Raw genomic sequence first — 27,839 nt, forward strand, 5'->3', positions numbered from 1 at the left:
CACACATTGCCAATGTGGTACCTGACATTAAAGGGAACTTCTTTGTGTATGGATGTACTCCTTGTGAAAGAGCAGAATACCTTCACTTACAGTAACGTTAGTCAGTGGCTGGAGAGGGGTGACCCACGGCCCCATGCTGTACGCAGTAGTTTTTAGAAACAAAATACGGATGACATAAACACAGACCAATGGATGAAGATGGAAGACTGAATGTCCCTATTGCCAGGAATATTACACATATAATTTTTGTAAAATCAAAATGCCTTGCCTACCTCCAGATGTAAATCTCCAAATTATTCGAAAGTCAGTCCATCTACCCCTACATTTAAATCACTATTATTCTAGTTACATTTGGAAGCATTGGACTTGTCATTGTGTGCTGTCACTTGCTCCAAGAAACAGAAAACATTTCTGAAAATTTGATGTATTAACGTGAGGATTCAAAAAGGGAAGCTTGCCTAGTTTTTAACCATCATTATGAAGCATAAAAACAATGAATAACGTGACAAAAGCCCAGGTTTATGTTTTTATGCATGGATAATGCTTTCCATAAATTGTTGGCTTCAGAAATCATCCCTTCGCTCCAACTTGGTCATTCCTATGTTACAGAGCGCAGTGAAAAGATAACTTTAAATAAATCACTGAAGATGAAAATGAAAAGAAGGTGACCACAAAGTCCGGGCCTTATGCAACATACCAATCTGGTTTCGGTTGGGAGAATAGAAGGCATTGACCACAGCGGCGCCAATTATCCATCTGCAAGAGAAAGGGAAGAAACGCACGTTTTTAGTCTCTGATTCAACTATGTGTCTAGAGGAGCAGAGTGAGATTAATGAGCATCGCAGGCACATCAAGCTCCTATCTTCATCCGTGAAGGCTTCCAGCCTCTGTGCTTGGCTGCCTCGTGTTACCGCTTCAACCGCACCTTTTCCAATAACATCAAGATCCAGAACGTTACTGGAGTTCGCCTCTGGACCAAATTTCAGTTTTTTACAGCATATTTCTTAGTTCACCTTTTACAAAAATCGATTGCGTACTCTGATACAAAATCTATGATTATGGCATGTTTTAAGAGCTGGGCGCACAGTTTTCCCAGTTGAAGGAATAAATAGCTCATCCAATCCTGATCACATCTTTGCACTCCTGGACCTGTAGTATTATTTATTCTATAAGGCATTTAGGGCTTACACTACCAGAATGCAGAGAAAAATATCGATTGAATGCGTGACACGCATGGAACTGGGCAACTGACGGTCCTGAAAGAAGCTGTTGTTATTGTGCCGAACACTTGTGCAGAATTACACGAGTTATATGAGTGGGCAGAGGAGGTCTTTTCTCTTCTTGCATCTTCCAGTTCCTGCCCTATTCCCCTATTTCTCCTTCCCTCATCCCATTCTGCTTTCACCATCTATGCATACACATCCATCCATCCCCCTCATGTATCCATTCAGTCACCCGCCGACCCATTCATTAACATTCATCTATCATATCTTGCAAGTGTATTGGTGTGATGGTGTGATGTGGATGTGTGTGTGTGTGTGCATCAAGGTGAAAATGTGTGTGTTGACACGAGGTTGAACTGCTCCACAGTTTTCAAACTAAATTATGCTCCTTTTCGGGGCAAGTAATCACAATTACTAAATTTGAGTGCAAAAATACACCTGCATCTGGTGCTAAAACTGATTTAACACCAGGAGCTAGATTTATTAATCTTTCACGCAATGCAACACAGAAAGAAAACTTGCTGTGCTGCGTGAAAGGGAGAGAGCAGGAATGTGCCCTATTTACTAATATATGTGGCTTCCTGCTCTCTTCTGGTGGTGGCGCACAATCTGCTGGCTAGCGCTAATGCAGTGTCTCGTGCACCATGGCATAAGGGTGCCTACGTTGCAGGCAGGAATGGTTTTGTGCAGGAACCGACAGCTTTCTACACAAAAACAATCCTTTGAGGCTTTTTCCTCTTACTAAGGGCCTGATTTTGATGTTGGGCGCTCTGGTCACTGGCAGGCCATCAGGGGCGGTGTGACAGCCGACATCCCTTCAGTCCAACCATCGCATTATCATGCTGGCAATTAGGCCACAGCTTTCGGATGAAAGACCGCCGCCAGGATCAGAGAACCTGAGGGGAGGGGGCAGTCGGAGCGTCGTCCCAGCATTGGACTTACATATCCCTTTCCGACAGCTTTTTCATGGTGGGAACACCACCATGAAAAGCTTGTTGGAAAGGGATATTGGGGGCCCCAAACAGGGCGTCCATCGTGGGCCACTGAAAAGTTGTCTTGTGGGCACATTAAGTGCCCCCACTCATATCCGTGCACCATGTGCCATGCACGGCAAGGTGCATGTAGAGAGTCGGCATGTGCTGCAGCCTTTATCTGGGCCGCTGCATGCCCCCGACAAGTTTGCAACCGACAGCCTTGCGGTCGCATCCAAATAGAGCGGTCGCACCGCCTGCATGCTTGTCAGTGGTCTCCTGACTGCCGCGATAGAGGCCGATGGACCAACCGCCCGGCATCAAAGTGATGCCCTATGTGTCCTGCAGAATGCAACACACTCAGAAAGAGAAAACAGCAAGGAGAAGTAAAGATATTTTCTCGCTGTTACGCTTCCCTTGGAGAGGCATAGCATTTCGACACATTCCCAGGTTTACCAGCCTTAGTAAATCTGGGAATGCTCCAAAATCAGTGGGTAGGTGTGCGGGACTAACCATGCTCAACTCATGAAGTTACTTCCCAGGACACAGTAACACAAGGTATCGACTCGCACTGCCCTGTGTTACTCCAGATTTACCAAGTATTGCAGGGACACCCAATATGGCTTTGCCTTGCTTGGTAAATCTGACTTTAGTATTGCATTGCGCTTGCAACTCTATGCATGGTGCTAGGGCATAGCAATACTATGATAAATCTGACCCCATATTTACAAACCGGGTAAGTAATGGACAATAACAAGTGCAATCAATATGGGTTCAATTCACAAAGACATTTTTCATGTAACCATATGCTCATTGTTTAATCCCTTCGCTGCGGCGGCAATTCCGCCGCAGCGCTAGGAGGATGGGGGTGGGCGCACGGCGCTCCCATGCTCGTGACGGAACCGCTCCGTCACGAGCCTCGGGTGCGCTGTGCTGACCACGGAGCGGTTCCGTCATGGCCCCGCCCGCTCAACAGAACGTCCAGCGCAGGCACGGAATCTGCGTCTTGCAGGCGCGCCGAGCAGGCTGTGACGGAACTTCTCCGTCATCAGCACAGTGCGTCCGTGGCTGGTGACGGAGCGGTTCCGTCATCAGCATGGGAGGAGTTAAAAAGGTCCAGTGTACATGTGCCAGATAAGCATGAAGGATGCCTAGAAGGCAGGGCTGGACTGGACGTAGCGGCAGCGGATGCTTCCCCAGTGGGCTGCCAGGGGGGTGATTTTGGACCCATGGGGGGCCATTTTTTTTTACAGGGAGACAGTTTTGCAGCATAGCTCCAATATCGGCCCCATGTAACAAAAGAAATAAGCAGTTGCAGTGTTTTCCATGCACGCGCACCCCTCCCATCCCAGCCAGTCCAACTCAATTGCCGGGGCCGGTTTGCGTTTCCAGTCCGGCCCTGCTAGAAGGTCTAAATCGATTCACTACTGCTTACTTGTTATTTATAAAACTGAATAGCTATGCAGTAGTAAACCCACACAAGGGGTTGGAAGTGGGTGGCTCAAGACATTTTTGCTCCTCAGCTGTGAGCATTCACAAACTCCTTGATCTTTCCCTAACCTTGAAATGTCTTTTACTTACAGGTAATCTTCATTACCCCGATTAGGGTCCTCCCCGTCCCAGTCCTTACTACGTGAGGCAGTCCTGCCTCCACCCAGCCAATCAAAATGCCAGAAATCCAAAGGTTGAAGGTTACATAAGCCCCTCCCACCCACCGCCATGCCTGTTATCAACAAGACTCAGACACAAACACAGCGGGAGGGAGGGAGGGAAGAGGACTGGGACGGGGAGGACCCTAATCGGGGTAATGAAGATTACCGGTAAGTAAAAGACATTACCCCCTCATGGGTCCTCCCCGTCCCAGTCCTTACTACGTGAGGAACTCACAAGCAGAGAACCAAGAAGAAAAACTGCAGGACATCAGGGATCCATGTAAAAGCACAAAACTACAAACAACAAAGTATCAACGAACAGCAGCGTACAAGACGCCAACAGAAATCGTCAAAAGAGGCAAGAAAACATCAAGCCGAGAAAGTCGCACAAACGTGCGACGGGACCGCCAAATGGCCGCCCCACAAAGCACCCAGATAGAGACCCCGCCGCCTCAGCACAGGAAGCAGACACAGAACCCACAGGAGACAAACAGGTTAGGAGAAACCCGAGACAGTAGTGAACATTGGAGGCAAAACAGAAGAGCCCTGCGAACACCCAAAGAAGGGTAACAGGAGAAACCCCCTCAGCAGGCAAAACAGGAAGGAACACCTCCAGCCGCAAAAGGAAACACGAAGAAACGGGCAGAAAAGCCCGATCTAAGCCGCAAAACAACTCAAACCAGCAGAAACTGCAAAGAAGGAAACAAAACGAGCAAGGCACCCAACTCACCCAACCGACAAGCGGAAGTGAAGGCCAGCAAAAAAGCCACCACAGTGGACAACCACAACAAGACCGCCACTAACAAGGACACGAAAGGGGCAACTGCAGACCATGCAAAACAGCAGGCAAGGCCCAAAGAAGAAACGAGCATAGGAGAGCCCGGACAACGAAGCAAAAGCCCCGAAGAAGCCGACTCACCAAAGGGCAACAACCACCGAGGAAGCCCCAAGGCCCCGACAAGCACAAACCGCCGTCAACCAGCAGACAAAGGGGAAGGGGAAAAATCCCAACAACAAACCCAAGCCGGAGAAACCAGCACAGAAACAGGAACCCCAGCACGGATTCCGACCAAGAGAAGAGCACCAGGAAACAAAAGAGCCCCAAAGTGCATCACAGCTCCAAAGAGCGGAAGGCCAACACGACCAACACATGCCACCGGCCACCACAGAAGAACAGCCCAAAGACGCCAAAGACAGCCGCTCAAGAGCCAGGCAGTCAGAAGCAAGCGCCAAAGATAGGGCAAAGACAGCTGCGGACCCAGAAGCAGAGCCGGAGGCAAGGGAGGCTGGCCAAAACCGACACCCACCAGCAACAGCAGGAGCAGAAACCAAAAACAGCGAGGCCAACCCAACAACACCGACACCCCCCAAACCTCTGCAGAACCCCCGGGAAGAGAAAACGGGAGCGAAGGCATACAGAAAACCCGCAGGCCAAGGAAACAAGAAAGCAACCCCCGAGGAGAGACCACCCCGGAACAAAAACCGGGGGAGAAGAGCAACAGGAGGGGAAGCAAACACGACCGAACCAGAGTCCCAAACCAAAGACAAAAGGACCTGGAACAGAGGAACAGAGAGGGAATGCTACACGTAGCAGCAAGACATCCCAGCGCAGGGCCATTCCAAGCACCAGCGCACAGTCCCAAGCACCCGTGCATAGTCCCAATAAAAGGATATGTCCCGCCGAAACGAGCACTAGACAGCACCAAACAGAGGACGGGGGGAAGCGGCCCAAGCCACCAAAGGAAAGCACAATCAGAGTACCATTCCATCAGAGAAACCAACCGCCGTAACAGGGATGTTTCTCAAGACCCCCCGAAAGCCAACAGAGAAAACGCCGCCCAGACACAAAACAGGGAAGCCAGCAGGAACAGAGACACGTACCGGGACCCCCCAGGAAGGCCCAAACAACAACGAGCCACTGGAGCGCCAGTCCGAACAACCGACAAGCCGGCCACCAAGGACCCCAACGGGGCCCCCAACCCAAGGACAGGCATCCGAGGACAACAAGAGGAGAGAGGGAAGCAGAAAGCACCGCCCCCACACCAGGCCGGGAGAGCAAAGCCACCAGACATGGGGAAAGAGGAACCAAAGCCCCGAAACCAGCATGAAAAAGGACCCAGCGAGTCAACAGAAAAAACACCAAGGACACGAGGTGCCTGAGAGCCCAAGGAACCACAGCCGAGGAGGCAACCACCATCCGCCGGACACCCGACCAACCCCGAGCCGGGGCAGGAGGGAGACCCAGTAGGACCCGCAGAAGATCCAACAGGGCAGAAAATAGATCCGGACATATGGAGCGCCTCACGAAATGCGTGTCATCCTAGCGCAGGGGCCATGCCAACCCCCACCATTAACGCTCAACACAAAAGCATATGAGCCGCCAAAGCGAGCACTGAGAAACAGCTCCCAGCAAAGCGCCAAACCGGTCCCGAGGAACCGAAGCCCCCGAACAGGAACCAGGCGAGGAACGGCCCGACCCAATATGCCCCCAGAAACCGGAACCAGGCCAGTAACCCCCCACAGCAGGGGCCAGCACTGTGGAAAAAACCAGGGGAGCAGGAGAGAGGCCGAAAGGAAACACCTGAAAACAGAAAACGGAACACAACCACCGCAAACCTCTGAGCAGCCGGATGGTAGGGAACGAGAAAAACAGGGGACTCCCAGACCTAGGGAAGCCAAAATCATCCACCAAGAAGAGGGGAAAAACCGGGCAGCAAGGGGCACAACCGGAAGGGACACAGCCGCACCAGCCAGATCAAAGCTCCGGGAAGCAGAACCGAACAGAAAGACCAATGGGAGCCAGGACCAGGAACAGAGAGAAAGAGGACCCCCGGCCCCACTCCGTCACAGAAACCAGCACCACAGAGTGCAGCGACAAAAAATAGGCCGACGCCAAAGAAGATGGCAGAACGCATCACAGTGCCAACGGACAACGAAGCAACCGTGAAAACAGCCTAAAAGAGGGACGACCCCTGAATGGAAACCGGCAACCAAGAACGATGACCAACAGGACACACCATTCGGAAAGCAGACCGGACCAACGAGTCAGGAACAACGGAGCCGAGCCCCCAAATCGAAACAATGTCAACAAAGGAGACAGGTGACCCACAAGCAGGTCAACACCAGGAGCGGAACACAGAACCTGAAGAGGAAGAGACTCAACCACCAAGCCACAAAGACTCCTCCTGGGCACAACATATCCGACTGACACCCAGGGGGCAGCAGCAGGCGCCGCAGAGGCAGGGAATCAAACGGAGTGCAAAAAATGCAGGCAGTGGACCAAGGCGCCAGGGGAATGGCAAAGCACCAAAACGCAGGCCAGAGAGAAACCGCACAAGCCCCCACCGCCCCTGTAGCCGAGGACAAGGCCCAACCATCCGGTACTAGAAAGAGGGACCCCCAAGAAAAGAACCTGCGAAGCCCAGACCGAAAAAGAGCAAGCATACACCCCAAAAGGAGAAGCCGCATACGAACTCCTGAGAGCGGAATTCACCAACCTCCCAACCCGGTCCTCCAGGGAAGACGCCTCCGAAGACAGAGGAAGAAGGCGCAAAACGAAGAAAATGGTGTATACCAGGTGACAAAGACCGCCAGGTGAAATCGTGTCCCCAGAAAGAGAGGAACACCCCGCAAGGCAACGCCAGGCCACACCGCAGCCAGTACAGCCAACAGGACAGCACGAAATGGCCGGTAAAATAAAACCGGGAATAAACCCCGCAGGAGCAAATGAATCAGGGAGAAAGACCCAGCATTAAAACGCTAGAAATCACATGGACCATCCCGAACGTATACCCCAACAGGGGAAAATGTCCACACCCCCATCAACAGTAGATGATGGCATAGCCGCATGCATCAGCAGCGCAGACAGCGCAAAACAGGCCAAGAAAAAACTGCAAAAGATGCTACGTGGACAAAGAGAATGCAAATTTCCAAAGCACAGCATGAAAATGAACATCCCAAGTCACATTGACAGCATAGGCAGGACTTGAACCCTTGGCATATGAGAGCCAGTGACGCCAGAGGCATATGATATACCATTGAGCAACAGCTCTGTGGATGCGCCGGAGAGGAAGCCCCCTCAAACATGGCGTCGATCAACATAGTACCTTATCTAAGTACATTTTTGATATAGTCCTCATTACAAACATATCATTTTTTAGGCGCTCCTGCACCTCTTTGTCCTGAAGAAGACCCCAGCTTGAGGCTTTAATCAACCCTTAACCCAGGGGGTCGAAACGTAGACCGGATTGCTTTGTACTTTCTTAACATAGGAAGCAACCCATTGAGTAATACGGATCCTATGTTAAAGAACAGAACGGAACTAATGAACTATATTAGTCTGTAAAGGTTGCACTTGAAACCACTGTGATTGTAATAAGGTCACAACACCCTTTACCCAGTCCTCACCTCCACCCAATCACACCCAACCCACTCAACTGTCTCCTTTTCCTTGTCACTTCGAGCGCATTTTCTAAATATTTAACGTGTATTATAATCTTAAGAATTGTCTCCACAAGAACATTGCTTTATAAGAAAATATCTGAGACTTATGTCCTGCTGTCCTCACTTGATCCAATGAAGTAATTGGTATCTTTCTTTCTTTATTGTTTGTGGTTTCCATTTCATTAGTGTGAATCACAATGTCACAGTAATGTTGAAATAAATGCTTTTGTGTACTACATATTGGTAAATCTTCGTTAAATAATTCTTTTGAAAATGTATTCATGATTAACTCTTGACCAGAATCTATAGAACCTGACCATCATATACGTACCTATGTTAACTGACCCAGGTCAGAGAGTTCTTAGGGTATACCCCATTGTAAACTCACCCCTCAAACATGGCGAGCAAAGGAGTAAACCCCACAGGAAACTCCCAACACACCAACAAAGGAAGTGCCCAGCAACCTCCAGGAAACACTGCCCCCAAACAACAATCTTGCATGCAAGACCGAAGAAGATACAAAAAAGGCAGCCCTGCAGTCTCCACCCACAGCCATATAAGAAGAACATGGCAGCAGGGGCCGGACGCTGCACTAAAGCACCAGCACCGGAACAACCTGGGGCCAGAACACCAGGAGGGCTCCCCGCCCCAGCCCAGCACATGAACGGGGAGCATCCTGACCCCAGAACAGGAGCGAGGCCAACCGGAGGACCGGAGTGGCCACGCAAGGAAATGTGAAAAGACCACATCAGAAGCATTATAAATGGAAAAGAAACACTCACGGCACCGCCAAACCCTCCAGAAGAAACCAGGAACAGAGACAGGAACCGGGAGCACCAGCGTTCCGACAGCCGTCGGAGCAGAAAAAAAACAGGCATGGTGGTGGGTGGGAGGGGCTTATGTAACCTTCAACCTTTGGATTTCTGGCGTTTTGATTGGCTGGGTGGAGACAGGACTGCCTCACGTAGTAAGGACTGGGACGGGGAGGACCCATGAGGGGGTAATGGTCACACATCTGCTGTAGCAGAGGAATGCAATAAATTCACTTACAGGATGGGAAGAAAATGATGCACCCCCAAACTTTGTGAGTGTTTGGGGAAGGGGTTTCTCCACAAGGAAAATGTTTCCCCATGGAGAACAAAAAGGAAATAAAATCTCACACGGACAGTAGTACCCCTGAAGACCTGCAATGAGTGCAATTTTCCAGCTGTAATACTGGAAAGTAAAATAATTCCAAACGTTAGTAAATCTTCAGCAATTCGTAGGAATACTTCTGCTGCCGTAAATTCACTGCCTTTTATGGGAATGTAGTACAACCATAAAATACAGACTTCATGGAAGTCAATATCTATCTATCTATCTATCTATCTATCTATCTATCTATCTATCTATCTATCTATCTATCTATCTATCTATCTATCTATCTATCTATCGATCTATCACATAATTAGGCTAAGGATCTTTTATGTTATGAGAGCTTGTATAGCGCGTAGCTGTCTGAACTACAGGGCTTCCCAACGTTGAACCCAAAAACAAATAAACCGAGACTGCCTGCACCAAGGGGGGCATGTGTAGAGGGAGCTAATTGGGGATGAGCCAGGTCTTAAGGGATTTCCTAAAGTACCGATGGTTCTGGATCTTCCTGAGGGAGAGAGGGAATTTGCTCCATAAGGTTGAGTCAACATTCGAAAGGAGCAAACTCCTGCTCTTCCTATCTTGACACAGGGAACAGAGGCCAGATTGAGGTTGGCTGATCAAAGAGATTGTGATGGCAAATGGGGTGAAATGATACTGTCCAGGATAGGGGGGCTCTGGGAGTGCAGGGTCTGCACTAAGCAAAGTTTGTTAAAAGATGGAGTCTCAATTTAGCACCATACCTTTCTTCAGCCGCGGTCTGTGCATGTAACAGTGGTGGAGCGGTGGGGCCGTGTAAGGGAGGAATCCGAGGGACGATGCAGAGAGAAAACTAAATAAATAATTAATTTCCCCTCTGCATCGTCCCTCGGAATCTCCCCATAAACGACCCCTCTGCTGTTACCTGCAGAGGCACAACTAGAGCCAAATTTCGGGAAGCCTAAGAAAAAAATTTGAGGGGGGCTAATTCTTCCAGCAACAGGCAGCGTGGAGATGCAGGGGCTCAAGAAGGAGTGAAAAAACAGCAAAGCCCCATTAAGGAGCAAATGGCCTTTTAAAGACCTGTGAAGTCCTCAGGTGCGGCTGTGTGTGTGCCCGGGAAGCTGTCTCAGCCCGGGTTGCCAGACACGACAGGGGGTGGAGGGGCCTGAAGCCCTTTGAGCCGAATGGGCATTGCGCACCTGGTTACCTGCACGGACCGTGGCTGCCTTTCTTAGGCCCGTTCTGTACACTGATGATGACATATAAGTAGGAGCTGTTCTAACTTGTTGTGCAGAACTTTCTGCACGTCTTAATTCGCAAATGATATGGAAATGATGACATTGTGAGCACATCAGGATAACTTAAGGAAGATTTGTAGAAGGAATAGTGAAAAGGCCATGAGGCTGGGCCACTGACACCTTTCAACACTGTCCAACAGCAGCGTTGCCACTGGGGTAGTACTTTATTGGAATTTTAAGTCAGTTCAGTCAGAGGAAGGGATGAGCAATGGCTGAGCCCACTGAAGCCCTGATACACACATAAAAAAACTATCACTCTTCAACCTTCCTTTGTAAGTCCTCGCATGTGTGCAGATTTACGACTGTTTGGGACTCACAGAGGTTTCCAGACACAGACCTGGAAACTGAGACAAATGCATGTTTCCTGGCCTACTGCTGTTGCATCAGAAAATCTTTTCTGCAGGGAAAAAAACATTACTCCCAGTGGTGGAACCCCTCCACCTACCACGTGCTCTCCAACTCTTAAGGATATTCTTTTGCCAGATCCAACATGGAAAGGAATTGACGTCTGCCCTTGACTAAAAGCCTGACTTTTTCCAGTGATTAACTTTCGGGAAATGCTTTGTAAACAACCACACATTAAGTTTCTGGCAGTTCCCAAACGTCCAGGGCCTTCCTGTTCTCGAACTCCCACTCCCCACCATCAGAAGGAAAGTCACGTACACAGGACCTCTCTGTTAGTAAATCCCTTTACAACTATAAAACCTGCTTTTCTGAATTGGAAAAGTGATTCTGTGCCAGTACAAAATGCTATTTGCGGCTAAACTTACAAACGTAAATAGCTGTGTGAATTGGCTCTTGAATTGTTGTAGGTAGCGGCCCAGCCAGCATCTTTCACTGACCCAGTGGGCTCTCCCCTGTTCTACAAACCTATTTCTGGGAGCCTCGCTGGTTTCTTCTAGGGTCACAAGCACAGAAAGGAGAGAGGAGGCTAAGTCGACATTTAAGGAGATGATATAGAGATTGACACGAGAAAGCAAGGAGGGCTTAGTCAGGAGGGGCATGATGAAACTGTCTCAATATATTTCCTCTAGCTTCATATCCAAAGTTCAGGAAGGATGAAAATAATAAAATACATTGACTGCTTTTTTTAATACCTTTTATTGAATAATTTAACCTTTACATTTAGAAACAGTAGCATATATTTTTACTGTCGTTACCATGGATTTGTTAAGGGTTTCCCCCAGATTTGACCTCTTTTTATTCCAGTAATTTGAAAATATTTGTGCAGTTTCTCATAGATATAGTGAAGGATTATGACTGCCTCTGTTTTAACCATGTGAGATTTCGGTCTTCTAAATGTTAAAGAAGTGGTTGAAAGGAATGTACATGATCACTTACCACCTAAATAGGCTGCAGAGCTGGATTATGACACATGTAAGGGGGTATAAAGAACTACTCAGTACCTGCTGCATTTGTTTTATAATTGCATATAGCAGGATTCACAAGAGTCAGTTCCGGAGGGCCGAATCCATGCCAGAATTTGACCATACCCCATTTAGATAAATGTAATTATCTTAAAAATCTGGGATGGATCCGGCCCTCCAGGACTGACTTTGACGAACCCTGGCATATAGGAATGGCACATGGAGCAGTGTCTGTTCATGTCTACTAGAGGGAGGAACTATCAAAGCGCATCTACAGTAGTTAAAGTAATCACTTACTTTCTTCATTGATGAATAACTGTAGGCATTTGAAGGCACTTAAGAAGTCTCACTGAAACCACTGCCATCTTTAAAGACGAGAGACTTTACAAGAGTCCCCATAAAAGAGAGGGCGCTATCCTCCACCTTTGTGTGAGAAGTCAGAATCACAGTTCTCACCATATTTGCAGGAGCTGGGCTCTAACTTTTAATTAATTCATTGCATAGTTGCTTAGAGTCCAAGGAGGACAGCAGTGTTTGATTGGCCTTTCGGACAGTCTGGTGTTGACAGATGGGTCAGCTTCAAAGGGCCAATGAATGAGCTGTTTTTTCTTTTTTGCTTCCATCTCAGCTCACAGGGATAGACCACACCCTCCTCTTTCAACCGGGCCCAAATAGCAGACAGACTGCCATTCTGCCATAAAAGCCGGTCCAACACTGACAAATAGTTTATGAAGATGGTCGATGCGTTGAGAATCATTGTGGGTTGAGGCCTGAAGTCATCACGAGTCATACAGACTCCTTCAATACTCAACACCTTAATAAATACCATTCATAAAAACAAGATACAAGATACATTTCCCAGTCCAACACTAGACAGAGGAACAATGCACAGCATTTGACCATATTTGCTTCAAAATAACCTGTTTACAGTCTGGCTATAGACAGCTCCAGCTCTCTGTATAAAACAGCCCTGTATACAGTACTTCACAGAGTCAATCCTTGCTCTAGATTGGATAACTTTCTGATCAGTCTTGGTTGCATTGCTGCCATTTTCCGCTTTCCTCCCTTTCTGTGTCTTACCCACTCACATGAGTTTTATGGTGCTGGCTTTAGTAGATTTGCCATTTAGATTGATCTGAACGCAGCATTGGCAAGAAAGCCACTTTTAAGCAGCGCAAGTTTACTGCTTTTTAATGTCACCTAGAAATCACATGAAAAACTGCAGTAGGAATGTGGAAGATTCAACATTGATCTTGAAAGACCTTGAAGGCTACTTTAAATAAGCACTGGCCATGCTAATCAGCCTCACTTGTATGTAAAGGTAAATGAGACTGACTGGCTTTGCCATTGCTTGTTTTCGCCTGCCCTTGCTACCACTTTCATGAAACCCAAAGGAGCTGTGATCCTGTTGTCTACAGGCTCCAAATGTGGCCTCTGCTGTTGATGTCCTGAAAAAACCAGAGTTAATAATGCCTGCAGGAACAAGGAGATGAAGTTCCTGAGTATCAGAGTGAATGATTTGATGGGCGACAAAGCTTAATGTATTCATGGGGAAAAAAGCTGACTTCCTGTGTCAAAAACAAATTGAGAGGTACCTTCCCACTCTCCTCCTGCCCTGATTTCCAGGACAATTAATTAAAAGAAATATTTATCCTTAAAGTCCACAGAGTCCTGATGTCATCAGTGCCAATCAATCACTTATTGATGAATTTCTAGCAGTCATGCACAGGTGCCCAAACACGACGGACAGTTTTGGGCTTTGATACCAACTCCAAATTTGTGTACCTCCTGTCTTGCTTCACAAGCACTGAACGCGGTACACTCTATCAATGAACAACTCATCTCATAATCCATCTCTGCTATGCTATGAATATGATCTTAATTCTTGCAGATTGGAACAATTTCCAGAAGAGGTAATTTGAAACAGAGCTGATGGTGCCTGATTAACCATGTTAACGATGACCCAAATGCAGGTTGATACCACTTCTAACTGTATTGTAATTATTCCCAAAGCTCACCTAGCAGCTGAGTAAGTCTGGTTAGAGTAGATTTCTCTCTGGTTAGGCTAGATTTTTCTCTGATGCTTATGGGTGGTAATCTATTGGCTCTGTGGCTAGCCTCTACCTGCCTGAGTGTTATGGGATCAAGAATTGGCTTCTGCCCGGGGGAACTGCCGAGCATGCACAGAGGAACTAGCATTATATCCAATGCGTTGGCGGTCAATGTGTGATGAGACTAAAGTACCTTTTCAAAATAAACTTTGCAGCTCTACACTGCATACTTAGTGCAGGGAGGACATACAACAAACGTTGAAGTAGGAGGTTTCCTTTGAAAAAGGTCTTAGAGCACTAGCACCAGCATTGGGGAAGGATTATGATAAGAAAGACGCCCCAGAAAGAACCTAAGGGGTGTCATCACAATAAAAATAATGAACCAGTTTACATAGACCACAACCTTGGAGGCACATATGTATGTAAATAATAGGTGTTATAGTCATCAAAGTGAATGCTCATTTAATCCAACTAGGGAACGATTATAGACTGATTCTGCGCCATCAACTTTCAAACCTACAAACTGCTCTAGAGGTCACAGTAGAAGTTCCATGAGCATAACTATACATCTAATGGTATCATTTAAAGAATATACAATGAAGGAAAAGCAGTGAAGGAATGTCTGACTTTATATCATAAATATTCTCTGGATTGATATGATGCGTGCTGAGCTTTTACTGGTTTGTAGTAGTTTATTTGACAGAACTTTACAAAGTTTGGAAAGTCATAGTGTGCATTGACCCATGCCTCCGAACAGACACGTGAGAAGTATTTGCGATGTCCAATCCTGGGCAACAAACTCAATTGGAGACCCACATAGGAGAAGACCTGTTTCAGAGAATTGTTTAAAAGACACCTGAAAATGAAACAGGAAAATGGCAGACCCAAGATGGGTTTAGCCATATTAGCTTTCTCATCATTAATAAACATAGCAGCTTGTTTTAAACTCTATATCCAAATGTTACAGCACAAGTCCGGAACCCTGAAAAAGAATAGAGGGATAGGGAATAATGGCAGCCGTTCCCCACTTCTTACTAGTCTTCCTCCTAACTGGGTGGTCTGTCAAAGCAAACCATTTGGCAATACCAAGAACGGTGTGGACAAGTACTGTACGATGAAGGGGAATGTTTGGTGGAATAGTGTTGACTTCACCGCAGATTTGAAACATGAGGTTAAACATTGACTAAACATTGTGCATTCTTTTTGGCTTCTCCTCAGTCTGATTGCTACAGTTTCACATCTCCTCAACTACTACAACTTGCAACAATATGTATTTAGAATACATACGCCTCTTGGTCAACTTTCTCTCTGAGCTTCTTCAAGCTTTTCCGAGCTCCGGCCTGCAGGTTCTCTAGAATGTTTTCGAAGTACTTGTGTTCGCTGAAGTTTAGCTGAAAAATAAAACAAATGTCTTTAAAAAAAATCACCTTAATTTTATATGCATATTTTTCAAATGACCATTAGAAATTAACACTTGCATCAAATTTTCGCTCAAAACCTGTAGGCAAACTGTAAAACAACAGAACTGTTTCAATTATGTAAAGCACTGCAGTTGTTCAAACAAGAAGCAGAAACCTATGAAACCTGGAGGGACCTGCAATGCTCTTCAAAATCTACTGCAGTCTTCCTCATTTTTCTGCAGTTTCCTACACTAACCTCGTCTGTACTTAGTACTATCTTTTGTACTCTACTACATCTAAAGCAGGCTCTTACACGTAAGCCCACTCTATCCTCTGTAGTCTCCTACAACTCCTACAATCTCACACTATGTCAAGCTTTTCCTAATCGCTGTATTCAAAGGAGTGTCCTAGCAATATAAATTTTCAGAGAGTAGGTTCCTAAGTGCGAGTTTCTTCCCATTCACAGATTCCTTTCTGATTCTTTCTCAACCTGCAAATGCTTGAGGGTTTACTCCAGTATAGGGCTTGACAAAATCTCCTTTCAAGAAGCGAAGGAAAAAGTAACAGTCCCAAAGTTTGTGGAAATGTGGGGGTTTAGGGTAAAAGGATTTCTCCACAGGGGACAAAAAATGGGCTTTTGCACAGCGGGTTGTATTTCTCTGTTGCACAGTTGTAGTCTGTGAACAATTCCAATCTGGGGAAATAACCAATGTCACAAAATAATACTAGTATCAGGGTTGGAAAACTATGATTGGGTCAACTTTCTAGGCATACTTCTGGGAACTTTTGTGAATTCTCAAGACTTGTATATCTGCACCCAGAGTACGGGCTAAGTTGTAGATCTATGAATATTTTTTGTGAATCGGACCCTTGCAACTCACTCTGCAATTGAAAGCTTGTATGTTATGCTTCCTTCATTTTCCTGAAAGTAGTGGATAATTTGCTATGGCCTAGCTCAAAGTCTTCAACACCTACCGGTCTTTAGCACTGCTACAAATACTGCAGCCTCCTACAATGTCTATAGTTTCATTCATTCATGGCAACCTCCAACAACCTCTTTCACTTACTACAGTCTCCTACACCATTGGACCTGATACACTCTTATACCAACTATGAATACTAGACTTTCTAACAACGACTGCAAACTCTTCCTTTTAAAAACATTTTTTTTACTGCAAACTCTTCCAGTGACAGCTGTTACTATACATTTGAAGTTCTCTATAGCTACAAGAGTATTTTATTACTGCTTACATCTCTTATACTTTTATCAGTTGTAGCAGTTTATTAGACCTATTGAATCTCACAAATTCCTAAATTTGCTGTGGTATCCTAACCCTATAGCAGTCTCCTACAGTCACTATATGCTCCACAACTACAAGCATCATCTGCTTTGAGTTAAGTCTACTACACCTAATAGATTTTCTTTGAATCCTATAGACACCTATATCAAGAAGTGTTTCAAACAACTATCTCAGTCACCTATACTTATTAAAGTCTGCTACACCTACTGCAGTCTTTTCCACCCAAATAACTCTACTTCACTCATAAATGCACCTTCAGAAGACTCCTAACCATACCTTCAAACAGCTATGCTTACTACAGTCTCTTACATATCGTGTGATCTCCACATTTACTCCACGTCTAATATATTCTTCTACTTATACTCCATTCTACTAGACCCACTGAATCTACTAATCTCCTACACAAACTTCAGTCTCTTACTCTTACGTCAGTCTCTTATGATTCCTTCACTCTCTCACTATAGTCCTACTCCAATAGCATGCAGCTATAACAACTTTCAGCTTCCTACAAACTCTTATGCCATATAACTGCATTTACAAATGGACGAATCCTACGCCTAGGGTATAATTCTGCACTTTTAAATTAAGATAAGAGCAGTTTTCTGGTCACTCAATAGAACACTTGGGCCGAAACCTTATCATACATGCGTAGATGACTTGTCAATGAGCTATTATAATGCCCTTATGTGCCCTGGGTGTTTAACTTGCTGTCATCATATCACTTTGGGAAATAATGAGGATTTAGATGTCGCACTACCGCCTGAGACACATCATAAATCATATAGTGTCCCATACTGGGGAGAAGGAGTTAAGAATAGGAATTACCTATTCTGTCAATAGATTCACCCCACTCATTGTAATTTATGTTTAACTTGCTTCACTCTTTTAGCAAGAAACATAAATACTTCTAGAGGATTAACAAAGCATGACTAGGATCAAAGAGTTCTTATATTGGTTACCTTTAGCTGTGGATAGTAATATAGTGCCAAATTTATCATAGTGTTGCACCCATGCAACGGGGCACAAGGGCGGTGCAACACTAAAGTTAGATTTATGAAGCCACGTAAGCCACTTTGCCCCTGAGTGGTCTTGATAAATCTAGACGAACGCAGCACAAACCGCTGCATAGGGGTTCTCTGCCCCACGGATGTGTTCCATGGGTCGAGCGTGGGTGTTCCCAAGCATTCTCCCATAGATTTTGGTGCATTCTCAGATTTACCATTACTGGTAGACCTGGGAGTGTGTGGGAATGCTATGGGAATGCTATACCTCTTTCACACTTGAGACCTAACGAGGAAAAATATCTTTATTTCTCCTCGTTTTTCCTTTTTCAATGTGGGATGCATTCTGCAGTACACATAGAAAGAGGTAATTGCTTCAGAAGATTGTTTTTATGCCGGAAGGTGGCCCTTCCTGTACTAAAACAATCCTGTCTGCAATGCAGACACCCTTGCACCATGGTGTAAGGGTGCCTGCGTTAGCGCTAGGCAGCACATTGTGCACCAGTGAAAGGGAAGGACAGGAATGTGCCATATAATATTAAATACAGCACATTCCTGCCGTTTCCCTTAGCGCAGAGCAGGAGGGTGGCTTACTGTGCTGTGCAGTTCGAAAGATTTATTAAGAAGCCCCTAAGTGGCCACTTTCTATCTAAAACGTATTTGTGGGACATGGCATGTACCTAAGTGCTCCTTACAGGTATAGGACCTGAGATATAAAGCATGCTCCTTCTCTTCAGAATCCTCTTCTCTTGTGCACCCTTCCTTACCTCTGCTAACAGTAAGTCACTATACAAGCACAGCATAAACTATTACTCAGCCTAAACCACAACCCCGTTGTCAGGCTAGATCTCTGGGGCAACTAGAAAACCACTGTAAAAAGTAATGCTTGTTCTGGAAACCTCAAGAACTGTGAGCTCACTGAATGATAAGAATCTCCTTGCAGGCTCTCAAAGGATAGTATTGATGTACAGGGAATGTTTACGCTTGATAACCGGTGTGGGTACCAACTACAGATACCACCAGAATGTGATTAAAAGAATGCAATGTCTGGGCAATGTTTTAGCTTTGGAAAATAAAGTATAATACTTTGGTAAACATTGAGGTTTTATTAGAGTAGTAAACATGCCTTTTTTAACAGAAAGTTTTCTTCAGCACAAATCATTTGGACAATCTGACTTTCCCAGATATCCATTGTTGAGATTTCGTCGAAATGTGCAAACGTTCTGTGCCATGTTTTTACAGAGTCTGACTCTGTAGATTGGTGAGCATCAGCTACCAGTGATGCTGCTGGGACCTTTGGGGATAGAGCCTTCTCTGTTACTGAAGCAGTGGATTAGAACTCTCTCCCTTTAAATCTATGATCTGCTTCCACTAAGTCTGCATTCCATCAGAAACTCAAAGCCCGCCTTTCTTTACTGGTGCATCTCTGTCCTAGTTTATTTTTTGTATATATTTCTTAGGGTTTGTTTTGTTTGCATTTTCGATCTTCTTTAGTTCTTAATCAATCAATCAATAAAACTTTATTTGAACTTGATGATGATGATGCAACATTTATAGAGTTATAGAGTTTATAACTTCTAAAATTTAGATCATAAAAGCACATGTAAGGTACAAAAGTCTACATAGAATTCCAGTACAAATTAATTAAAAGACCATAATAGGAATTCCTTATAAAGTATCAAGTATATGAGGAATAGTTACCGGTTAAAATATAGAATAAAATACATAATAACATATAATACATTTACAGTAAAATTAGTCATAAAAACACCACCGCCATTTAAACGCTCCACTGCTTCCTTTTTTTATGCAGGCCCACAAAAATGTTGCTACCGAAAAACACACTAGAAGATCAGGCAGTTATTTTATGAAATAAAGTGCAACCAGGCATCTTAATCTTTTATGTTCACAAACAGTGCCAAGAATGCTCAGTGGATGCGAATATAACATAACATAACCCACCTTCTTGGGGCTGCTCATACATTGCAGGAGCCCCAACACTTCAAGCCAAGCAAGTGAGGGTTTCCATTTAAGACAGACTACATATATTTACAATGGAGGTCCAGCCCTTCAAGTTAAACACAGGCATAATGGTCTTTACTCTATGACTATTAATCAGGTTCCACCAACAGTTAGCCATGTTGATGCCTTAACATGATGATGGTAGTCGCCCTTATGAGAAAATATTTTGTTTGCGTGTTAATTACTATCGCCATCAGAGTCAAGTAATCTGCTCCAGAGCAACTCATTTAAAAATAAAGGAAAGCTTCGGTCAGTTGACTCAATTCAAATCAAAAACTTTATTTGTATTGGTTAATTAAAACCATTACAGTTTGTAAAAACATAAGCAACAAGTTATGCAATTCATTTAAAAAACTTTGTATCATAAATACAACTATAAATGTTTGTGAAGTAGTTGCTCTTTCAAGCCGGGTATGGAATTGATTAATCTTTTTAAAATGCAGGTGTCTTAAAATAGCTTTCAGTTTTTGAAGAATGCAAATATTATCGTGAACTATAATAATATTTAATATTATTTCATTAAACTGAAACGTCTTGTGTCCTCTGCTTGTGAATTACATCTGTTTCATTTTATGTTCTTCGTTACTTCCTTGTTCCTAAAGGTGAAATGGAACGGTTCCCGTAACAGGATTCTGGGTCCTCTTCCTGGAGGAGTTTCTTTACTTGGGCGAACATTTTTACTCCACGACTGGACAAGATGGTTGAATTGCCCTCCATCCAGCGGATCACCGCCTGTCTGCATTATCGAATTTTTAAAACATTAAAAAAATAATTCAGATGAATCTTTCTTTGATCGCTGACACTTGAGCACACGCACAACAAATGCATTAAAGTTTCATTAAAGTTCCCACATAGGCGGCAATTTGATGATTGAAATGTCCTTTTCCATGTTGGCACAAGATCCCTCGACTCTTGCATTCCTAAGCGATATCTGATAAGACTCCTTTTTATTACTGTACGAAAGTGAGAAGCTAGATAAGCTTGAGGCTTTAAGCAGGTGTATGAATTGATCACTGTCCATGCGTGACGTCGTTGGGTCAAGATTCATGTATCTTCTAAAAGAGATTTCTTCTTTGCAAAGAGATTACAGGACTTATTGAAATTTGCCCTGTCCATCTCATTTTCCCAATGCTCTTGGATGTCTAATTCCTCCAGAGATTTGCTTAAAGAAACGCCCCATGGATTTTTGGGCCATCTCCGCCTTGATCTCAGCCCAACATATGCTACTTAGTGATCCGGGTTCGGATGTGCAGAGCTTCCAGCACAATTTGACAATTTGACAAAGGCTTTCATGCTTCGATGTGTCTGATTTGAAATTCCTAATTCTAAACGGAGCTGGGCTGGTGATGCACATTTGGGAAGACAGAAAACAGCCTTGTACGCCTTGGTCTCGAGCTCGTTCATCAATTCTGCGTCCTTACCACACCAGGTTTCCGAGCCATATGCTAAAATAGGTATTGTTTGTGCTGCCATCACTTTCAGGAGGTGGGTATAATCCAGGCAGCAGAGTTTTTTATTCAACAGATTGAATGCGAGAATTAATGATTGGGCTTTTGGTCTCAGAGCCCTTATGTGCGCTTTATGAGACGAGTCGCGGCCCAAAGTAATGCCAAAATATTTGTATGAATCTGTTACTTCCACTTGGTAAAAATTTATGTACCATTTAAAGTAACCCTTCCTGTTGTCGACCAGTCGCACAACCTTTGTTTTCTCTTTATTTAATTTGAGTCTTTCCTGATCCAAATATAATTTTAAGTTGTTTATTGCTCTTTGTAAGCCAATCGGGCTTTGGATCAGCACTACGATGTCGTCTGCATATTGAAGGTAAGGGATTTGCTCCTTTGCCAAAAAAGGAGGATTACTATTTAAATTGAAAAGGCTGTGTGCCAACACGCAGCCCTGTTTTAAGCCATGGTCGGTGCTGATCCTGTCTGTAATTGTACTCCCATCTCCGAACTTTACCCTAGCCCAGGTTTCATTGTGCTTCAAGAATTTGCAAAGGGAGACCCTATGTTTTTAATTTATCCCATAATCTGTTTCGAGGCACTCTGTCAAATGCAGACTTTAAATCTATAAAGCATGCAAATAGGTGTGTTTTCCTTCTTATCGCTTTTTCTGTTAGGAGTGATAGGGTAACCAGGTTTGCTGTTGTTCCCATCCCAGGCCTAAAGCCCATTTGAAACTTCAGGACTGCGCATGTCTCCTCTGTCCAACCCTGAAGGTGGACTAATAAACATGATGCATATCAATCAATCAATCAATCATAGTACTTGTAGAGCGTGCTACTTACCTGTGAGGGTCTCAAGGCGCTGAGGGGGGGGGGGGGTGCTGCTACTGCTCAAAGAGCCAGGTCTTGAGGAGTCTTCTGAAGGTGAGTACATCTTGGGTCTGCCGTATGTGGGTGGGGAGGGTGCTCCAGGTCTTGTCAGCGAGGTAGGAGAAGGATCTGCCGCCGGAGGTCGTTCGTTGGATGCGGGGGACAGCGGCGAGGGCGAGGCTGGTGGAGCTGGCGGGTGGGGGTGTAGAAGCTGAGTCTGCTGTTCAGGTAGGCTGGTCCGGTGTTGTGGAGTGCTTTGTGTGCGTGGGTGAGGAGCTTGAAGGGGAGCCAGTGTAGGTCTCTCAGGTGGGGGGTCATGTGGCTGCAGCGGGGGACGTTGACGATCAGTCGGGCGGAGGCGTTTCGGATGCGTTGTAGTCGTCATAGGTGTTTGGCTGGGATTCCTGCATAGAGTGCGTTGCCGTAGTCCAGTCTGCTGCTGACGAGGGCCTGTGTCACTGTTCTTCTTGTTTCGGTCAGGATCCACTTGTAGATCCTGCAGAGCATGCGGAGGGTGTTGTAGCAGGAGGAGGAGACGGCATTGACCTGTTTGGACATGGAGAGGGAGGAGTCGAGCATGAATCCTAGGTTGCGTGTGTGGTTGGTGGGTGTTGGTGATGTTCCCAGTGTGGTCGGCCACCAGGATTCGTCCCAGGCTGAGGGGGTGGGTCTGAGGTTGAGTACCTCCGTTTTGTCCGAGTTCAGCTTCAGACAGCTGCTCCTCATGCAGTCGGCGACGGCCTTCATTCCCTCGTGGAGGTTGGTTTTGGCGGTGTGTGGGTCCTTGGTGAGGGAGAGAATGAGCTGGGTGTCGTCGGCATAGGAGATGATGTTGAGGTCGTGCTGACGTGCCACTCGTACGAGGGTGGGCCATGTAGACGTTGAAAAGCGTCGGGCTGAGGGATGAGCCCTGGGGGACGCTGCAGATGACGTCAGTGGTTTTGGATTGGAAGGTTGGGAGGCGTACGCTCTGGGTTCCTCCGGAGAGGAAGGACATTGTCCAGTCGAGGGCCTTCTCTTGGATTCTGGCTTCTAGGAGGCGTATCTTTAGAGTGCGATGGCAGATCGTGTCGAAGGCGACCGATAGGTTCAGGAGGATGAGGGCTGATGTTTCGCCGTTGTCTAGTTGGCGCCTGATGTCGTCTGTGGCGGCGATGAGGGCTGTCTCGGTGCTGTGGTTTCGTCTGAATCCGGACTGGGATGAGTCCAATATGTTGTTGTCTTCCAGGTGTCGGGCCAATTGCTTGTTGACAATTTTCTCTATGACCTTTGCTGGGTACGGAAGCAGGGATATGGGCCGGACGTTCTTGAGATCCTTGGGGTCCGCCTTTGGTTTCTTGGGGAGGGCGTTGATTGCGGCGTGCTTCCACCTTTCCGAGAATGTCGCTGTTTCGAAGGAGATGTTGATGACCTTCCGTAGTTGGGGTGTGATGGCTGCGTCTGCTTTGTTGAATACGTGGTGAGGGCATGGGTCTGACGTAGATCCTGAGTGGATGGAGTTCATGGCCTTGCGTGTCTCGTCGTCGTTGACGTTGGACCAGGAGGTCAGACGGATGGCATATAGTTTAGCCTCTACATCAATCAAGGATATTAGTCTGTAATTTTCAGGCTGATTGCAGTTTCCATTTATGATGATTGGCTGGATTACATTGCCTTTTCATGAATATGCTGTCTTATTCTGCCTAAAAATATAATTGAAGAGGGGCGTTAGGTATTTTGCCCAAAAGTCAGGAGCATGCTTGAATAGGGCATTTGGAATGCCATTCTGCCCTGCTGCTCCTTCTGTTTTTAGCTTTTTTATTATTCCTCTTAGAGTCTTCACGTTCGTGACGATATTTGGGTCTTCGAGATACATGCCGGGGTCGGCAGCCAAGTGTAACTTCGCTTGTGATATGGCATCGATCTTCCTTACTCTAAGTTTTTGCTCTTGTGAGTCGTCTTCCTCATTTCTTTCTGAACAAGTGTGGCTATGATCCACGTTTCTTTCTGAATCAATGTGGTTATGACCCGTATGGTTGTATATTTTCTTTTATGTGTTTTTTTCCATGTATCTCCGCTAATTCCTGGTTTTTGTTGGAGTCTTGTCCCCTTTGTTAGATTATGTATTATGCCCCAGAAATCCCTGCTGTTTGGCAATTTACTTGCCCAAAGTAGTTTACTCCAAGTTGAATCTCTGTAGGCCGCCTTAGCTTCCCTGCATGATTTCCTAAATATAATCCTAATTTTTTTCAGCATACTTTTGTCTTTAGTCAATTCCTTCTTTGCTGCTAGGACCTGTTTTTGCACCTCTCTGGCGATCGATCTTTTTTGGTCACCTAGCTGCCTATGAAACCAGGGTTTGTTCCTTGTTCCGATGATCCGCCTACGTCCGTGCTTGACTGGAAAATTTGGATTGAGAAGGTCACCTAGTTGCACCCAGTTTGTGATTGCATCTTGTTCTCTCAATAACTCTGTTTGCTTGACGTGACCTTTAATTGTTTCCATTATTGCTTTTGTGTCTGATCCATACCACTTTAGTTTCCAAAGATTGAAGATTTCTGGGAATTCAACTAAGGTTGTAACTTTGCATGTTGGGGCCAGTTTGATGTTAATCATCAAGATTTGAGGGAAGTGATCGCTCTCTGTGCGTGTGCAAATATAGAAGGAGTCAATCGTGTTGACGAGGTTGTTACTTATTAGAATTAAGTTAATGATTGAATTTCTGTTTCCACTCATGTATGTTAAAGCAGCCAGGCTATCTCTTGGTGTATTTCCATTTAAGATTTCTATACTCAATGCTTCTAGCTCTTGCTTTTGCTCTCGAGTTTCCGGGTCTGTTTTCCTTTTCCCTTTACTTCATTTATTACCGATAAGGCAGCAATTGAAGTCCCCTGAAATTATCAGCTTGCAATCTTGGTGGGACCTTTGCCTTTATTAAATTCACCAAGCAAAGGAGTTTTTCTTTCTTCTGTTGTTTCTCCTGGTGTATGTATACGTTTGTGAGAATCAGTTACCAAGATAAATCTTTGTAGTGGAATTTGCCGGTAAGTTTTAAGACTTGGAGCGAGTTTTCTCCGACGTCTAGGTCTTCAGTGGACCAGTCGTATTTTGCCTTGGCATAGATTGATAGATCTCCTCTTGGATGCCCAAATTTAGAGTATTTTTCAGTCAATGTATGATGCTCTACATAACCTGTAATTTGAGCTGACTGTGTATTCCAAGTTTTCTGTAATAATATTAAATCATGATGTTGTAATAAGGACAAAGTTTCCCGGTCTGGACCCATTTCTCTAAAACCATGGAAGTTCCATGAGCAGATCTTAATTTTTTCTCCATGGTTTGAATTGTTATGCGCCACCGAAGTATTGCTTTGGTTTTGCTGTGTGATTACATCAGGAGCTTTTTTGGCACAACGCCCTTAGCACACAGGACCAGTCCTCCTTTCCCCCTGATACTTTTTCTGGCCTTTGGGGCTTTATCAATGGTTCTTTCTGCTGGTAGTGTTCCTGTGGTGATGGGTGGAGTTTCTGGCTCCTTTTAAGTACGATTGGGAGCCTATCTCTGGTTTTCGTAAAAGTGGAAATGGTATTTTTGCTGTTTATACAGCCTCAAGACAGTCAGTTGACTCATTTCATGAGTCTCCTATGCAGGAAACGTACCCGGTGAATGTGTGATGGTATTCCGCAACCCGGAATCTTGCTGTGCCTTCACAGCGCCACCACTAGAATGAATGTGTCTTTAGTACACATTCGTTCAGCACGCAAGTTGTTATAGAGTGCTGGATTTTGGAATAGGTTAATTCACTATTCCAACTCCAATATGCGCAACAGCAGGGAAGCTATTGGACTTTAAATCCAAAACCATTCCACCAATGTGCCCCCCTAAGGCAAGTCGTTATGCGACTTGCGTAATGAAAGAATGCGTACTAAAGACCCATTCGTTCTTTTTCCGGCGCTGTAAAGGCACAGTGAGATTCCGGCATCAGTTTGAAGGACGTTTTCCTTACCCAGTGTGCTGGATATGGTCAAGTCAAGAGCAGGATAGCACAGAACTGAGTCTTTCAGTCTTTCACCTATGCATCCAAATAATCTCAAAACAGTATATCCATGATTATTCTGTTCTCAGGCAACCACGTGAAACACATGTCCCATGGATGCCACTTACAGAGATCCAGCAGAATGCCATAGTTCCTGCACTACCCCATGAACCTTTATCATGCAGAAATCCACAATCAATAAATGACAATCTGGATGTTCACAAAGTTTCGAGATTGTTTGAAGATGCCAATGAATTGCTCAACACCAATGCTTAATTTGAGCTGGTGGTTTCTGATGCTCAGCACTGGCACTTAATCATCAACATCGGTGTTTTTCATGAGCACCAGTTGAAGACACATTCAAATATGGAGAGATTAAGTGATTTGCCCAGATTCACAGGATGTTGGGCCGTAGCCGAGATTCGACCTTGTTCCCCAGCGCCAAAGATAGCAGCTCTGCCCATTACGCCACATTCTCTACCCACTTTCTTGGTTGGCAGTTGGTTCTGTTTTACACAGCGCGGACAGGAAAAATGGGGTGCTGCAAGCTGCCTCCTGACAAGAGCCCCGTCGCTCATTTATTTTTTACAAATGAACCACTGCCGCGTTGTAATCGCTGTTTCCCCCTCATCGGATGTATGTCATTACATCGCATACCAATACCACGCGTACCATTACAACACGGGTATTACTACGCGATGTCGATGACAACGACATGCCATTACATCACAAAATGTTACCACAACTATGCTTTTACCACGCATGCCATTACCATGCAAAGGCATGAGCGGTAAAGCTATACTCGTGGTTAAAGTTTGCTAGGTAAGTGACTCTACCCTACCCCTGCACAACCCTCCACCGACCCCCAGTCCTCTCCTTACAATAACACTACACTACCCTGCACCCCCCAGACACTACCCCAAAACACTACACTACAGAATCACTACAACACTACCCTAAACCCTAAAACACTACCCTACACAAACACTACAACACTACCCTAAAACCTAAAACACTACACAGACACTACAACACTACCCTAAACCCTAAAACATTACACTATGCAAACACTACAACACTAAACTAAACCCTGAAACAATACACTACACAAACACTACAACACTACCCTAAAACCTAAAACACTACGCAAACACTACAATACTACCCTACACCCTAAAACACGACACTACACAAACACTACAACACTACCCTAAACCCTAAAAAAACTACCACACTAGAACACTAGCCTAAACCACTAACCACACTACTTCCACCCCTACACTACCCTAAACCTTAAAACATTACCACACTACAACACTACCCTAAATCACTACCCACACTACTCCTCCCCTACACTACCCCTAACCCTAAAACACTACCCCTAGCACGACCCCTAAACTACCCAAACACCACTACACTAAATCCTAAAACACTATGACACTACAACACTACCCTAAACCCTTACCCACACTATGCCCACCCCAACACTACCCTAAACCCTAAAACACTACAACACTACTGTAAACCACTACCCACACTACTCCCAACCCAAGCACAATCACCCTTACCTCTCTTTCCTGGTGGTTCCTCTCCAGCATCGCCGTCTCTGCTCCTGGTTTGAGGTTCCGTGATTCTGAACCCGTTCAATAAAGGTCATCGGAT

The 27,839-nt window shown here is 45.2% G+C and overlaps 1 protein-coding gene across 2 annotated transcripts in view; it reads right to left on the reverse strand.

The window, feature by feature from the left end:
• The window catches only part of MMEL1 (membrane metalloendopeptidase like 1), a 1,016,153-nt gene that overhangs the window by 97,359 nt on the left and 890,955 nt on the right, over positions 1 to 27,839 (reverse strand). For both annotated transcript variants that reach the window (XM_086921554.1, XM_086921553.1), the window contains exons 16-17: positions 15,409 to 15,512; positions 698 to 756 (exon numbers count right to left, since the gene is read on the reverse strand). In XM_086921554.1, the coding sequence (XP_086777680.1) occupies positions 698 to 756; positions 15,409 to 15,512 (163 nt within the window). The remainder of the gene's footprint in view (positions 1 to 697; positions 757 to 15,408; positions 15,513 to 27,839) is intronic.

Source organism: Lissotriton vulgaris, chromosome 5, assembly GCF_964263255.1.
Source record: "Lissotriton vulgaris chromosome 5, aLisVul1.2, whole genome shotgun sequence".
Classification (NCBI taxonomy): domain Eukaryota; kingdom Metazoa; phylum Chordata; class Amphibia; order Caudata; family Salamandridae; genus Lissotriton; species Lissotriton vulgaris.